This window comes from Barbus barbus, assembly GCF_936440315.1.
Source record: "Barbus barbus genome assembly, chromosome: 27".
NCBI classification, from domain to species: Eukaryota; Metazoa; Chordata; class Actinopteri; order Cypriniformes; family Cyprinidae; genus Barbus; species Barbus barbus.
In genome coordinates this window covers 8205268-8223611 of record NC_136755.1, presented here as the reverse complement: position 1 = coordinate 8223611, position 18344 = coordinate 8205268, and the positions used below count along the sequence as shown (strand labels likewise).

General features: G+C 36.2%; 1 protein-coding gene across 1 annotated transcript; it reads left to right on the top strand.

Moving 5' to 3' along the window:
- The first annotated feature begins 1754 nt into the window (after positions 1-1754).
- On the top strand, positions 1755-17923 carry LOC306847222 (phosphatidylinositol-3-phosphatase SAC1-A). Its single transcript, XM_079381053.1, has 20 exons — positions 1755-1813; positions 4368-4465; positions 6005-6079; positions 6185-6312; positions 9504-9653; positions 10156-10215; positions 10296-10329; positions 10572-10673; positions 10753-10838; positions 10946-11032; positions 11163-11231; positions 11318-11397; positions 12553-12651; positions 12750-12888; positions 13167-13236; positions 13335-13407; positions 13484-13577; positions 13653-13745; positions 13939-13996; positions 15666-17923. Exons 1-20 carry the CDS (start codon positions 1785-1787, stop codon positions 15800-15802), a joined length of 1761 nt encoding a protein of 586 aa, XP_079237179.1. The 5' UTR covers positions 1755-1784; the 3' UTR covers positions 15803-17923.
- Positions 17924-18344: the final 421 nt, after the last annotated feature.

The following is an 18344-nucleotide window of genomic DNA, read 5'->3' as shown; positions in this document are numbered from 1 at the left end:
AAATTATACATCTTATGTAACATTATAAACGTCTTTACTGTCACATTAATGCTTCCTTGCTGAATAAAAGTATTCGTTTCTTTCAAAAACAACCTTATTGGCCCAGACTTTTGAACAGTATACATTCTATGCATATGATTCTATGGTTGGATCAAGACATCACGTATACAAATGCTGTTGTGCTACAAGTCAGTGGATGCGGTGGTGTTCACAGTTATCCGGTTCAGGGGAACATCCTTTGTGGGCGTCTGGTCTCACAGGTGAAACTCGTTTTCTTCTTTCTCCTACACTCACCTTTCTGAGTTGGGGGCTTTACCTTGCCCTGACTCATCTTGGGGTTGGGTGTGTGGGTGGGGGACTAATCACACTCCCTAAATACTTCAAGGTCTGGGAAATTTAATGATTGTTCAATTTGAATAGCTGTGGAAAACACACACACGCATACATACAAAGGTGACCTTCCAACAACCCTCCAGCACACTGAATAGAAATGTGCTGCCGGTGTCGTAATCCTGTGCAGACCACAGTTTCCTACAGCTCTGCAAGAACTCTCAAAGTTGTTGCAACATACTGTCTATAAATCTGTATATTTACTTATGGGAGCCACTGTTTTTATTTGAGTCCCCCCCCCCCCCCCCCCCCCCCACATATAACATTTAAACATTTGTGGTTATTGAAAGTTAGGTTCAGTTGGTATTTTTTTATTTATTTATTTAAACAAATAACTGTGATCACTGCATTAAAACAGAGGACAATAGTACATATGAAATAAAACAAACCGTAAAATGAGATCATGATGCCTTAGAAATGTGTAGTTCTTATTGAGATTATATGTATATAGAAGCCAATTTCTGTCACATAAGAAAATAATTTTAGTTTAATTAATACTAATTAATTCTGACATGACAAGTTATATATTAACTTAATATATATACTATATATTTATGTCATAATTATAACGACACAACTTTTTGTCCCTTGATTATGACACAGTATGACATAATTTCGACTTTTTATGTCGCAATTTCTTTTCCTTTGTCACAGATATGATGTTTATACAATAATTTTTGCGTTGTCATAATTATGATGTTTTTGTCATAATTTTGACTTTTTATCTCATACAGTAATTATGACTTAGTATTTCATAATTGTGAGTTACAAAAGCCTGATTTTTACCATGAGGCCTTAGTCTATGAGAATTAGACATAAAAAGACTTCCTGAGTCTTGAATATGAAACATTCACAAAATATGAAGGTTACCAATAAGCTCAAAAGCTTTGTTAATGCTTGAAAAGTAGCTAAATAAATCGCTATATCTTTCATAGGCAGACCTAATAGTACATTAAATGAGAAAATCAATAAACAAACTGTAGTCAAAGAACTGTTTAGGATCTTTAAAATTGATGATAATTCTTAAGAAACGTATTCTTATTGTTATCAATTAATTTAAAAGGTTTAACCATCAGGGAAGTTTCAGAAGGAAACGTTCAGTAGTGTAATTTTTTTTTAAGGTTTTTTTTTATTATTATTAAAATTTACTTTTATGAATATGATATTTAGCTTAAAAAAAAAAAACGTTTATGAAATAAGTATCACCTTTTTTTCACAATCATGAAAGCCAAAAATAACATTTCTATAAATAAACTCAAAATTAGGATTCATATAACATTTTTTTAGGTGCAAATGAGGTAACCTGCCCCGTGACGTCTCAACCGGAAGCCACGCCTTCCAATCGCCACTCCCACATATACGTCACGGCAGACTGACCGAACCCGGAAGTGAAGATGGCGACCGCCTACGAGAGGTTCAACCTGTAAGTTGAAACTTTTATTCGAGCGCAAGGACAGATAGAAACACGCACGGCGACTAGTTTTGCTTTAATGAAGCTCAGCTCTTTTTTGAATTGTTGTTGCCAGTACTGGCCAGTTTATGTTGTGGCTTCAGCCGTTCAGACACTGTTTAGATTGGCTGTGTTTCAAAACCCAGTGAGCTGCACATCTAGACATCATTTAAACGCGAGAGCAGAATCTGTATACTGCATTACGACAACAAAACTTACCAAGTGCTGTCTATGCAGCTCACTGGGTTATGATGCATTGATTTGAGTGTGGACAGCATCTATCTCATGCTTTAGTAAGTAGTGGACTAGGATGTTTATTAGGGATGCTGCAGTTTTGTAGAGGCATCAGTGTAAAGATGATGTTAAACAGTGCCAATATTATGTTTAGTCAAGTGTTATTCCAGCTATGTATGTATAAAACGATATGGCATACTGTACAAAGATGCACAATTGATATCTGATTATTTGACCAATTGTGAAAGTGTAGTTGAACCTGTGAGAGGCAGGGGAACCTGATGGAGTATCTCCAGCCCACACCAGACGTCAACATGATACTGAGTTATCAGACGCCCGGAGACTGATATGAGTTACAGTGGTGTGCTTTCTGAGTCACTGGTTTTGCACAGACATTAATTATCATCATAACTGAATGGAAGGAAAAGAAAGTTTGACACTAGTGATGCACCAAAACTGTTTTTTTGTTTAAAATAAAATGGAAACTGAAGTTCACTTGTTAATCAATTCAAATGTATTTAATAATCAACCCTCAAATTAAAAATTAGATTGCATGTATGTTTTTCTGCTGACTTTTTATGATGTATTAATTTATTGTAATTAAAGATTTAAAGCAGTGACGCTTAACTTTTTTTTTTCGAAAATACATTTAGACTTACTAACAGGTTAAGTAAAAATATAATTAATATGTTACATAGTTTATATATTTAGCTAAATGCTCCCCTCTAGAATTATTATTTCTAGCTAACTGGTGAGTTTATGGACATCGAATAGCTTTCCCAAGATAAATGTGATGTTACATGCCATATTGTTTACAGGTTGTTTTATTGATGCCATCCTTCAGTTGAAACAATGATTACATGTTTATATAAGTTGTATTTTTCTCTTTCAACCAGATGTTTATTCATATTTCTGCTGAATATTTTTGGTTGCCAATATTTTGGTGCATCACATTTCTTTTAATCGGTATGCCAGAAACTGACATCATTTGGCCTCAGAGTCTTTTCACTTTCAAAAACCTACAATAAGAAATACTATGATGTAGATTTGTTTACACGTTTCACAATTTTAATAATGTATCTTTTTAATTACTTTTAGAATTAGTTATTTTTTGCAGTACAGTAGGCTAATAACAAATGATGCTTATTAAGTTTTTTCTTATTTAATAAGAATTCATTTTTATATTAGTCTTTTTGAGATTCACTAATTTAATTACTAAATACCAAATTATAAATGATTGTTTGCATCTTACTTTAATTATGTAATTAGCCTGTTTTGTCATTTTATTTATTTTTTTACAGTAGGCCCTTCAGTTTTATGAATGGCCTGTTGCACAATAAACAGAACATTGCCAATGGTATTACAGCTGAGAAAGGCTTGTCTATATAATGACATAGTTTACAATAAGCCAGAAACCCTTGCTCCACTGTGTGTTTGTTGAGACGGTGCACATAATTCATAATGGCTGTGATTTGTCATATACATACACTAGATCTATAAGGGAAGCAAATTTGCCACCACTGTAGCAAGAAAACAAAATTGCAGGCTAAAGTTGAACATCTGTGCTGTTTTTACTTGCGTGACCTAATTAAAAGGCTCTGAGAATTGAAGTTGCATCTATGTGTCATGAAACCAAACAGAGCCATCAAATACATTTTTACCAGATTCCATAGACCTATTATGTAATCGTGGTTAATGGGGTAGAGGTTAACCATGCAAACGCTGCATCCTTCCCTCGTTCCAAACTCATCAAGCGGTGCACAGAAAGTGGCTGCTCAGCATTTCGGTAAGGAAGGAAGACTCCAGCCATTAAAGTGGGACAAGCATGTACGATGTTGTTACTGAAACAGACTCTCAAACTCCTCACATTGTATATTCGAAACTTACATTATAAGACCATGTCTAATCTGTAATTTTCTCTAAACTTTACTTAAAAATATGCATGACTGAAACTGAAAAGCAGTTCTGATTTATGACGTTGCTGAATATCTGCTCTCTCCAGATGGTCTGAGATGAAAATGAATTTCAAGCTATTATGTTTCTGACGCTGTTTTGTCTTATTGATATCATCACCACTCAAAAGCTGGTTGTATTGCAGGCGTTTGCATAATGCAGCTAACTGTCAAATGCTAACCAGCCAAACCCTCAGCTCTTGTTTTATACTGGAAAAACCTGTGTGTGTTTAGCAGCACAATACGAAAAGTGTCAGAATAGACTTACTGGTCTGTTTAATCAGAAAGAGTTAGGTTTATTTGTTGAAAATAAAACGTTCTTTTCTGCTTTTTTTCCATAGGCATGCAACACCTGAGAAGTTCTACGTTGAGGCCTGTGACGATGGAGCTAATGACGTGCTGGTTATTGATAGGGTGTCCGCCGAGATGACCCTCGCAGGTACGGTCTGACTACGAGTAAGAATGGAAACCAGTTCAAATATGTTGTTTTACATTTCATCTTTAATGCAAATAGCCCATTTTATGATTGCAAGTTAGAAAGATGTTATTTTTTACTTGAAAATTGACAAAAATTTTACAGAAGATTTCTATATCAAATAAGTGCTGTTCTTTTGAACGATCAAAGAGTCCTGAAAACATGTATCGTAGTTTTCACAAGCATAATATGAAGCAGTACAACCATTTTCAAAATTGATAATAATAATAATAATTCATTACATTTATATGGCACTTTTCTGGGTACTCAAAGCGCTTTACGTGGAAGGGGTATTTTATGTTTTACATAATATAAAAATTATGTCTAAGTCTAATGTTTATTTATTGTCTATTGCAAAACTACAATGTTTAAAGGGATAGTTCACCCTTGAAAATTCTGTCATTAATTACTCACCCTCATGTCGTTCCAAACCCGTAAGACCTTCGTTCATCTTCGGAACACAAATTAAGATATTTTTGATGAAATCTGAGAGCTTTCTGACCACAGCAAATGTTCATAGTCCCAGAAACGTAATAAGGACGTTTGCGTTGCATGTGCTTTGTCCTGATTGTAAACAGCGCTGATTATGTTGATTACATTCTGGGGAAAAGTGCGCACATTCTTCGTGGGACTCACCAAAATGTCGTAAGACCTTAACTCGGGGAGAAGAATTGTTGAATAAATTTAGATTTTTGTTTTGTTTGAGCACTGAAAGCATTCTCGTAGCTTCACAAAATTGAAGTTGGGCCACTGATGTCACATGGGCTGTTTTATTGATGTCCTTACTACGTTTCTGGATCTGGGAACATTTCAGTTGTGTTGCTGTCTATGCAGGGTCAGAAAGCTCTCGGATTTTATAAAAAAAACAAATCTTAATTTGTGTTCCGAACGAAGATGAACGGAGGTCTTACGGGTTTGAAACGACATGAGGGTGAGTAATTAATGACAGAATTGTCATTTTTGGGTGAACTAACCCTTTAAACTATATTTTATTATGTCCCAAATTACAGTAACATGGATACCAAAAGGGAATAGAATAATAAAACAGCTCATTTAAAATATAGTTTGTCTTTCTGAGGTTGGCGATGAACATTTTCTGAAGGTTAAGCAGCTCATTTCTCTGACCATGTGGAAAAAGTACAGTGAAAGATTTATAGTTTGGGCAGCTGTGATCTGACATTTATGAACGGCTACAACTTATGAGGGAATCAGACCTTTCAAAGTACACAGGTATCGATGAAAAGTTACGGCAGCTATTTGGGCTTTGTTGTAGTTCTCTGTTTTAATGGTGACCTCCTTGCTAAGTGACATTTCATCAGTATTGTCATCGTGACATTTTACATTTGAGGTAGTTGCTGTGGTCTGTTGTTAAAGGTTTATTCCAGGAATAGCACAGCACAGGTCTGTTACTTCCTCTTGTCAAAGCAGAGAAGTGTATTAAATGCGCAATCTGCAAAATTGCTTACTGTGATTTGAATGGTGCATTGTTTTTTCTTCTTCAAGGAATTAAGGATATCCCCCCATCAGGCGTAACCAGGCCCATTTGTGGAATCATGGGGACTATTCGCCTGGTGGCTGGTAGGTTCTATATTATTATGATGTTCCGATATTTCCATAGAATTCGGAATGTTGATTGTATGACATATTTTTGATTACCATGACGCATGTTTTTTGGTTCTGCAGGGATGTACCTCATAGTCATCATCCGTAAAAGGAAGGTGGGCGACCTGTTTGGCCACACTGTGTGGAAAGCGGTGGAGTTTGATGTGATTTCTTATAAGAAGACCATTTTGCACCTCACAGATATTCAGGTCATCAAAGTCCCTAACCTCAACTTTCAGTTTAATGCTGATGTTTGTGACACCTTGAGTAGAAAGTGAGCAATAAATGTCATTCGTTGTTTGATCAGTTGCCCAGTGCGTCTCTAAATCATAACCGAAAGGTTTCCTGCTCTGACCTTTTTGCCTTTCACGATTTTCCATTTAGTTACTCAGAAGTGCTGTAAGAACAACGCAGCAGATTCACCCTCGGCTTGTGAAATCGGGTGTACTCATACAGTAAATGTTTAATTTGAGCCCATGCTCCGAGCGCAGTGATATCTCATTACAGTGTTGTATACTTGCTGCATTATTTAGCGAGATAAGACTTCGGCTGAAATGTACTTGGATGCAGCCTGTGAGTAGACCAGTATTGGACATGGGAAGTGTTTTGAGTTGAAACAAGTACACGGGAGGCTTGACTGCAAACAACTAGACCATTAAAGCACTCCAAACATCTCTACTCTTGTCAGAAGGTTCAATGTAAGCACATGAGGTCTGCAGTGAATGCATCTAGCTACACTAGCATGGTTAGTTTCATTCCGGAATGTGTCAGAAAACAAATTAATAACAAAATGCAAGTGCGTTTTGCATTCTCAGCAATGTTTGCATACTTGTCTAAACTATGTTTCTGGTCTGGATGAAGTGCCACACCTTTTTGAGAAGGTGATGATTCCTTGCATGAACTGTCTACATAATTTTTGTGTTGAATATTGTGACATTTTCATAATGAATTGCATGTAATTATAAGCTCTAAATTGAGAAGAAGGGAATAACTGCAGTGAGAGACGAGTTTGGAGGAGGAGGAATCAATTCAGGTCGTTCCTGTTCCATTCCCAGAGCCAGTGCTTAGTGGATAGTGATCCTGTTACTGCAGAAAGGATATGTTGAGATTAAAAGGCCTGGCATTGGTTGAGAGCTTAGTTTTGGCCCCTGCACGTGGAGCAAAGCTTGTTTTCAGTAAGAATGAATGAGTTGTACTAAAGTAAGAGTGTTGTGTGATGCACTGGAGCAGATTAAGTCATGAACATGCTTGTTTTGAATGCATGATATGCACTTTAAACAGCCTTTTTTGAACATCTAAAACTGCTTCCTTTTGTCAAAATCATGGCTTAGCACTTAGTTATGCTACAGATGCATTGTGTTCATGAGAGAGATACAAGTTCAGATTTTAGAATATTGCAATCCAAATTTGTCAATTATAAATTTAAATTAAATTTAAAGAGGTTTTTTTTATTAAAAAGAGAGACAAAATAGTATTATCATTAAATAATGTTATATTATTAATGCAGACAAAGTTTATTATTTGTAGCATAATTTTTAATAAACAATTGCAGTCATGGCCAAAAGTATCGGCACCCTTGGTAAATATGGTCAAAGAAGGCTGTGAAAATGAATCTGCACTATTAATCCTTTTGATCTTTTATTTAAAAAATTCACAAAAATCTAACCTTTCATTGGAGAATAAGAATTTAAAATGGGGGGAAATATCATTATGAAATAAATGTTTTTCTCTAATACACATTGGCCACAATTAACGGCACAAATTTATTCAATACTTTTTGAAACCTCCAGTTGCCAGTTTAACAGCACATCAAAAATACAGCAGTATAATTCATTGTACACATGGGGTACTTTTTATCGCTGTGTTCACCAAACCCATCTTGAGTGTTTGCTGCTAAAAAGCTTTTTTTTTTTTTATCTGACCATAGAAGCCAGTCTCATTTGAAGTTCCAGTCGTGTCTGATAACAGAATATGCTGGAGTTTGTTTTTGGATGAGCTAGGAGAATTTTTCTTGAAACCCTCCCAAACAACATATGGTGATGTAGGTGCTGTTTGACAACCCCGAGACTCAACTATCTTCAGCAATTCTCCAGCTGTGGTCCTTGGAAAGTCTATAGCCACTCAAACTCTCCTTCTCACCGTGCATTAGGACGATATAGACATGTGCTCTTCCAGGCAGTTTCGTAGAATTTTCTGTTGATTGGAAATTCTTAATTATTGCCCTGATGGTGGAAATGGGAATTTTCACTGCTCTAGCTCTTTTCTTAAAGCCACTTCACTAATTTGTGTAGCTCAATTATCTTTTGCTGCACATCAGAAATATATTATTTGGTTTTTCTCATTGTGATGGATGATTAAGGGAATTTGGGCTTTGTTTTCCCTCCTATTTATATTTCTGTGAAACAGGAAGCCATGCCTGGATAATTTCATGTTCGTAATCACCCTGGAGTGCTCAAAATTGTGAATATGAATGGGAATATACTTCAGAGATATTTTACTCATAACTTCTAGTGGTGCCAATAATTGTGTCCGTGTATTTGAGAAAAACATTTATTTCATAATTATATTCCCCCCCCCCCCCCATTTTAAATTCTTATTAGCCAATGAAAGGTTAGATTTTTGTGATTTTCTTTTTAAATAAAAGATCAAAAGTATTAACAATGCAGATTAATTTTCACAGCTGCCTTTGATCAAATTTACCAAGGGTGCTGATATTTTTGGCCATGACTGTATAATTAAGAATAATACAATAATTTAAATATTGAAATATATTAAAATAATTAATGCAATCAAATTAATGTATTATTGTTGTTGTTATTAGTAGCATAATTATTAGTAGTATGAATAATTATTAATAAACAATAATAATTAAAAATAAGTCAAATATATTTAATATATTATTGTTGTTATTGTTTTTACATAGTGCAATGTTGATGATAATACTTGCGTATTTTCTTTATCTTCATCTGATATATATATATATATATATATATATATATATATATATATATACACACACATGTATGTTATAAAATATATTAAAACATGAAAAGTCAAATTTCAAGTCAATTATAATTAAATGTATACCTTTATTTCAATAATGTGGACACTACCAAAGGGACTTTTTTTCAGTAATTAATTTTAAATACATTTTCATAAAAATCTATATATTGTGAAATATATGAATATCTACTGCCAGGTTTTAATATCAAAGTAATATTGCTGAACCTCATCCCATCTCTCCATCTTCTCTCTATAGTCCTGTTATTACTTTACTTTTATGCCATAAAAATGGATATGCCCCAAATAAATTAATAATTAAATCAATAACCCTAGTCTTCTTTCTGTTCACATCATTTATTGATAATAATCTTATTTACTGACTGTTACCTTCTCACAGATGCAGGACAACAAGACGTTTCTGTCTATGCTTAGCAATGTACTCAACACAGACGGTTTCTACTTCTGCACGGACTATGACCTGACCCACACCCAGCAGCGGCTGTCCAACACCAGCCCGGACTTCCAGGAGATGAGCCTGCTGGAGAGGGTGAGCAGAGCAAAGACTTAGGGATGATAATGATGGTAGAAGAGAGAGACAGAGAGCTGTTTGAAGTTTCAGTGGCAGAGAGAGAAGCAGAGCACAGCAGGGTGCAGGTTTTCATCAGTATCACATACAGAAGGCCGGTCATCTCATTGTCTCAAACTGCATCCCTCATTTACAATAAAGGGCCGTCACAGGAGATGCGCTGCCTGTCTCTTTGTAAACTAGATTTGCAAAGCCCTTGTTTTACAAGCACATTTTCTGACATGCGGACACACACTGCGATTTCGCTCATATTTTGTTTTTATGGTTTCAAGAGAGAGTTTGTTCTCTGCATTTGTGTCTGGCTTTTGACACAGTCTGTGATTTTTGCAGTTGTCTATCCCTTTTCATAAAGTTCAACTTCAAACTTCTTGAGTTCATTTGGTTACACTGTTTGTGTATTAGACCCTTCAAAACAACCATAACTTCTCAGATGATTCCTGTCTTCTATCATTTCTCCACACAGGCAGACCAGAGATTCATGTGGAATGGAAACCTTTTAAGAGAAATAACTGCACAGCCTGAGGTATAAAAATAAACCTAATTCAGAAACCATTAAACATATGAGACAATTGCACATAATAAGTCACCGATTCCCCTTTTCAGCTCCATAAATTTGCATTTCCTGTCATCCACGGATGTATCCTTTGATAGATGTCATGTTGTTTGTAGTTAAGTTGCTCAATTGATTTAGCCTTGACTGTCTGGAGGAAGCAAATTATGAACTGTTTCTGTTAAAGATGACATTATGTAACTGGTCATGATTAGTTGATAATATAATCTAAAAACACATTTGCACTATAAATTGCTTGGGATGAAATTGAAGAAATAAGTAGTAGTTGGAAAATGTGTGTGATATTGAGGCTTAACCCACTGCTTCAGTTATTGTGATGAAGCCGTGCTGCATCAATGGGAAGGTGTTTGAGTGGATCCTCATCTCTAGACGGAGCTGTTTCAGAGCGGGGGTCCGATATTATGTCAGAGGTGAGATATGTTTAAGCATATATACATATTCACACAGTGGTCTTTGCTGCAGATATTACAATTTTCCCCTGTACCTCAGGCATTGACTCTGAAGGACATGCTGCTAACTTCGTTGAGACAGAACAGATAGTCCAGTACAGTAATGCCCGGGCGTCCTTTGTGCAGGTTGATGGAAACTACTGTTGGCCTCTATTACAAGAATATTTGTTTGTGACCACCCAGAATTCACCTTAGAGATTTAATGTGTGCACTTTCACTCCCCTCTTACACAGACTCGGGGCTCCATGCCCTTTTTCTGGTCTCAAAGACCCAACCTGAGGTACAAGCCCAAGCCACAGATAAGCACTGACACCAATCACGTAAGACCACTTATGATGCTACAGCAAATTATTTTTTTTATTTTATTTTTTTTTATTTTTTTTTTCCCAACTATCAGATGATGAAAATATCTATCTATCGTTCTATCTATCTATCTATCTATCCTTGCAGATGGATGGATTCAGGAGGCATTTTGAGTCGCAGGTTCTTATTTATGGCAAACAAGTCATTCTAAATTTGGTGAGTGCAATCTTTTAAACCACCTCCAGAAAATTATAGTTGATTGTAATTGGTCAAATAGTTGAAGATAATTGCTTTATCTGCAGGTGAATCAGAAAGGATCTGAATTGCCTCTTGAACAGGCTTTCGCCAAAATGGTCAATGGCATGGAGAACGGACCCATCAAGTACTTAATGCAGTTTCTTTTAATTCCTACAGAGGCATTTTTGTGGTTTTTGCTAAGGCAATTACTATTGCTCATTCTAGGAATATACTTTGAACAGACCCTTAAAGGGATAGTTCACCCAAAAATTATATTATTAATTATTCTCCCTCATGTTGTTCCAAACCCGTAAGACCTTTGTTCATCTTCTGAACACAAATAAAGGTTTTTTTGTTGAAATCCGAGAGCTTTCTGACCCTGCATAGACAGAAACACAACTAATATGTTGAAGACACAAAAACGTGGTAAGGACATTCTTACAATAGTCCATGTGACATCAGTGCTTCAACCTTATTTTAATGAAGCTATAAGAATATTTGCATGCACTGTGGTACTCTCATGAAGGCACGTCGAAGACTGAAATGAAGAGAAGAAATTGCTGAAGTCGTTATTTTTATTTCTTTGCACACAAAAAGTATTCTCATAGCTTAATTAAAATAAGGTTGAGCCACTGATATCACATGGACTTTTTAACGATGTCTTTACTACCTTTTTGTGTCTTGAACTACCTTAGCTGCGTTGCTGTCTATGCAGAGTCAGAAAGCTCTCGGATTTCATCAAAAAAATCTTTATTTGTGTTCTGAAGATGAATGAAGGTATTGCGGGTTTGGAACGACATGAAGGCGAGTAATTAATGACAGAATCTTCATTTTTGGGTGAACTATCCCTTTAAGACTAAGAATTAATTTGTGTCACATAACTCATCCTATACCATTTGTGCTACAGACATAATAATGCCTCAAACCTTGCAGTTTATTAAAGAGAAGTGTGGTGTTACTTTTCTAAGTATTCAGAGTGATCAGACTTTAAAAGTGTGGGCTTTCTTTCACCAAAGCATTTAATAGATCAAAAAAGTAAAAACGGTAATATTGTTAAATATTACAGTTTAAAATAACTGTTTTCTATTTAAATTGTTTTAAAATGTAATTTATTCCTGTGATGTCAAAGCTGAATTTTCAGCATCATTACTCCAGTCTTCAGTGTCACATGATCCTTCAGAAATCAAAAATCTGATTTGCTAATATGCTACTCAAGAAACATTTATTATTATTATCAATGTTGAAAAAACTATCTGCTACTCGTGTATTGCTGTGTGGTGACTCTTGCATCTCTTTTGAGGTACATCGCTTTTGACTTTCACAAAGAATGCAGTAAGATGAGATGGCATCGCCTCCAGATTCTCGTTGATGCTGTTTCTGACATGCAAGAAGAGTTTGGGTTTGTATTCATCTCTGTACATTTCTATAGGAAAGACTGTGGTCTCTGATGCTGTCACTGATTCACTTTGATCTGGTTCTTGAACGCTGATTCTGCAGGTATTTCATGGTGAGCTCAGACGGGAAGGTGACATCCGAGCAGTCTGGAACCTTCCGCAGTAACTGTATGGACTGTCTGGACCGTACCAACGTCATTCAGAGCCTGCTGGCCAGACGCTCCCTACAGAGCCAGCTACAGGTGACGCCACATCACAAATAGCATGTCTGATGCATCCTAACTAGGTGTGATGCAATTGAGGACACTACGAACTAGAGAAAGCTGACTGGCTGTAATACTGTGGCTTTTCTGTCAGTTAGGGCCACTTACTTGAAACTTGATGCATCATGATTTCTTAGGAAGTGTAAAACTCTTTTATGTGGTCATGATTGCTTGGAGACATTGAGAAATCAGCTATATGGATTAATAATGTGGTTAAATAATGATGTGTCATCACCTTGAGCTGTCTTTCATTTCAGAGGATGGGTGTCCTCCACGTAGGCCAGAAAATTGAGGAACAGGCTGATTTTGAGAAGATTTATAAGAACGGTGTGTTTGTTTTGCTAGAAATTCCCTTACTAGACACAATTCTCTTGTTAGGGACTGTAAATAAAGCAAGAAACCTCATTATTTTCTTTTTCTCTCAGCGTGGGCAGACAATGCCAATGCTTGTGCTAAACAGTACGCAGGAACCGGAGCATTGAAAACCGACTTCACCAGGTATTCATCCCAGACTCCTTTCAGAATATGTGCAGTTGTGTGCGTCCACTGCTGTAACCTTCACCTTTGACCTCAGAACCGGGAAGAGGACTCACTGGGGATTGGTAATGGACGGCTGGAACTCAATGATCCGTTACTACAAGAACAATTTCTCAGACGGGTTCAGACAAGTGCGTATGAATTCTTCGTCTTTATGTCTTTCAATCAGACTGCATTGAATTTTAAGTAGCTGACTTTGCCCACAGGACTCCATCGATCTTTTCCTCGGAAACTATACAGTAGATGAAACTGATGGCTTGACACCTCTGCACATGCTGAAGGACTGGAAGTTCCTCTTGGTCAGTGCTTTTCCTATACTGCTTGTTGTAAGAGAGAATCCAAATTAAAAGAGGTCATTACTATGACGAATAAAAAAGAGAAATTTACTCCAAGCTGCTTCATGCAGTCTTAACATTTATAATTCAACAACACCAGCTGCTGGTCATTCCCTGCTTATTTTATATTCATAAATCTCTGTAATTTCTTCTACAGCTTCCTGTTATTATGGTGGTGGCCTTCTCCATGTGCATCATCTGTCTCCTAATGGCTGGTAAGGTCTGGCATTATAACACAACATGAAATAAATCAATAGGGTCAATAACATGACACATTTTTGTCCAAATCTATAGACCTTAGTCAGGTTAGACGCCAGAATGAATTTAAAGGGGTAATCGGATGCAGAATTCACTTTTCAAGTTGTTTGAACATAAATGTGTGTTGGAAGTGTGTGTACACATCCATCCTATAATTATACAAATCCACCCAGTGTTTTTTTTTTTTTTTTTAAATCCCTATTTTAAAATCCCCTTTCTCAAATAAGGCCGTTCTGAGATTCCTGTCAGAATGAACTAGTTCTGTACAGGCCCCTCCCATGACAGTTGATTGACAGGGCCGTCTTAGCTTGCCCGCCCTGAGTGAGCTGTAAACAGTCCGACCGCCATTGTGTCAGCTCCGGTGCAGGGGAAGACAAGATGTCTCAGATTAAATGAATTGAGGTGTTTGTTGTTGGATGTAATCATGAATATAGAAGTCGTCATTTACTCCCGATATCTGAGCTGCTGAAGATGCAGAGGATTAACGTTACTTTCGCTTTGAAGGGAATGCGCCGATCCCCAATCTGTCTAAATGTGTCTATGTTCTCGCGAATCATTCGTGATCCAGCTTCATCTACAGAAGAAGTGAGTATGAGGGTTTTTTGATGCTTTGCAAATCGCCTTTCATAATAATATGCTAGTTAGCCAGTTTCGCGGCTAAAGTAAACAGTACCGCTCGTCACCCCACGGAAGAGAGGAGCGGGGTCAGCAGAGCTCATTAGCATTTAAAGCAACATGGACTAAAACGGCTTGCTAAAAACAGCTTACTTTGACATGGTAAAAAAGGTGTTTTTTTTACACTACCATTAAGAAATTTTAACCAAAGTATGTTATAGACTTTAATTAAGACCCTAAAGAGTCATATCAACTTGTGTAAAATGGGCATCCGAAGACCCCTTTAACACTGATGAAAACTATGCAGTGAGGGATAGATTTACAGTCTTTACAATGGCAGACAAAGGTTCTAGATCACTTTATTTTCACAATTTAGTTTCAGAGAGTTTTTGTCTAACCTTTTTTTGGAAAGCTGTTTCATCAGCTGAACATTGAACGCACTGTACGTCTCCTGACAAGAATTAAATATGGTGCTACCCTGACTAATATCTATTTATTTATTTAATAAAAATGGAATTCATATATGCAGTGATTTAAAAAAACAATGGTTTTAATTTCTGAATTATATTTCACTTTCACTTTATTTTATTAATGATTTATTAATAATTAATGCTTGATATTTATGAATTAATAAGATTTGTCGAAAAAAATTAAATATGCATGTCTTTGAAATAATTTTTTAAATAATGATTAAGTGCATTCACATGTATTGAATGTGTAAAGAAAATGTTACTTTTAATATTACATCACATGGTTTAATCCATGAGTCATTACATTTAAATGGAACCAACATGAATACAAAAAATACATTAATGACTTGACTTGTTTTAAACTTTATTTTGTAAAATATGTTTTCCTTTACTTTATTTACCATTATATGTCATTGACCCACAAGAGATGTGCGTTACAATGATTTTAATCATTATATGGTTCCATTACTGTTGCTTTTTTGGAAAATGTACATAGTGTATTTAGTTTGTGAATAATAATGGATCTGGTACTCTCTGTCAGGTGACACTTGGACGGAGACCCTGGCATATGTGTTGTTCTGGGGAATGGCCAGTGCTCTTACGGCTGCTGTCATCGTGGTCAATGGACGGGAGTTTGTTGACGCACCGAAACTGGTCCAAAAAGAGAAGATGGATTGAATATCGAGACCACCTTCCTTCTGTTCTCTTTGTTTCTTCTTTATTTTCCTCCAATACTGACCTGCTCTCCACACTGTCCTTAAACTTAAGCAAAGCAAGCATCCCTGTTTTCTGCTCCCATAGATGGAGCATATTACCATATCATTTCACATGTTACTTCAAATTTCCTTTGAATCATGGAAACATGGTGTCCAAACGTCACAAAATTTCCTTAACAATAAAACTTGCATAATAGAATTTCACATAGGTTGCACAACATCCCCAGCCTGTAAGTGCATTGTGGACATTGCATCTTACTTTAAAGGCTGTTGCGTTGTAACAGTTTGGCGATCGATATAAATTGACCCATTGTGAAATTAGAGTTATTGTTTTGGCTCTAGAGCTTCTGCTTTATGGTATTAGACACCAAGCGTGTGCCCATTGGCCCAGTCTATGGGTTGACAGATCAATGAAGGTCTATTGTAATTAGATTGTTGCACAAGGGAACATTGCATGATGTATCAGTGGCTCAGCCCTTGGTTATTTCCATTTCTGTCCTTTCGAATCTGTGCTGAAATCAGCCTCATGCCTCCGTTTTATTTTCAGTTGTTCTTTGCAATGGCAGTTTGGGTTTTAATGTGGTTTCCTTTTGTTCTTCCAGCATATTTATGGGTTTGTGTTTTTCATAAATGATGAAATTAGACAGCTGTGGGACGCACTGGGGGAGAGAGTGGTATTAAGCACTGTTTCTTTATGAGTTTACAGAAAAATATGAACAGCACTTTTCCTGTGTAACTTCTTTATGTCTCTTAGAGGACCAATGAACACTAACAGATATGGTATAAAATCGCTCTTTAATGGCTCTTCGACTGCACTTCTCTTCAACGTTACCAATTCCGTGGCAGTTCATTAGACGGAAATAGACTTCAGAATACCTGTCAAATTGACTCACACTTTTAATTGAATTCCCTTAAACTATACTGACAATTCAGAAAGCATTCGCTTTTAATTAAATTATGTTGACAAGTGGTTTTCAAGAATGTCATATAGCAGAAAAAATGCCTGTTTTATTGATATTCACTTGTATAATGGTGCATTTCAAAATGCCTTACCTTTAACCCACCAATTTCTTTTCATTTTGACACGTTTAGCAAGGTGTTTTTGGGATTGGGAGTGGACACTGATAAATTAATTACTTTAGGTCTTGCTTTTGAACTCATTACTACCTTTAGAACTGAATGCTCATCGGTTTGGTTTAATGTTGACAGAGAATGTAGATTTTGATGCCTTTATATGTGTGTTTTGTAGTCATCTGCAAATGATAATGCAAGCTGCAGTAACACAGTCATATTGGACACATCTCAACAGGAGATTGATTTTCTTTGTGTGCAAAGATCAAGAGAATATGCAGTACAACTTGGAATTAAAATGAATGGATGGAAACAGAACACTGATAATTGAGTCCTGTATGTTTGATGTTTACCTGTATAAATCTGATGTGTAAACTGTACGTTGGAAAGAAATTAAGAGAATGTATAAATATATATATATATCAAGCGGAAAGTGCTAAAGCTATGTTGTTATAAACTACACTGTACAGTTAATGATTACAATGACACATATATATACAAAGTGATGTTACTGATCACATTCTTCCATCACAGGGCTTGATGAATATGGCTTTCATTATACCCTAGATTATGAACCGCATCATTGTATTTCCAGGGTGCACTCGGATTGAAGTGTGTTAAATGATATATTATCAATATTAATTGTGTTTTTGGACTTGATCCTGACTGTTTTAAATCCCGTTTAACCTTCTCTCTCGTCTTGTTTGATTAAGAGACTATATACCTCCACATTAGTTGCATTTCTGATTACTGTGCTCATTCAGAAGTATTCAGTACTCACCTATGAGTTCAAGGGAATAGTTTATGAAACATCAGCTGTCTTTAGTAGTCTATCAGTCTCGAACCTCTACCGTTCTGATGAAAACCACATTGAGACTATTGCTCATAATCTAGGTATTGTTTGGTTTTGATCATTGAGGTGTCATTTAATACATTTTAAAAGACATTTCAATCACTGTAACTGATGGTTTCTTGATGAAATCATGTTTAATAAATTCTACCAATAAAATGCAACTTGTCCCGCTTCTTACTGATGCAAAGGCTGTTAACAGGGCTGAAACACAAATGGACAAAATTAGATCGGAGTTGGTTAAAATGGTTCTATGGTTTACGCTGATCAGCCACAACATTAAAAACCACTGATAGGTGAAGTGAATAACATTGATTATATCGTTACAATGGCACCAGTCAGAGCATCTCCAAAATGGCACATCTTGTGGGGATGTTTCCCCACAAGACTTGCCATTTTGAATGGTACCTACCAAAAGTGGTGCAAAGGACAACTTGACCCCTGTCCATCACTGAAAGTGGCTACAATGGGCATCTGTGTCTGAACTGGACCTTGGAGAAATGGAAGAAGGTTACCTGGTCTAATAAATCACATTTTCTTTTAGATCATGTGGATGGCCAGGTGCATGTGTATTGTTTACATG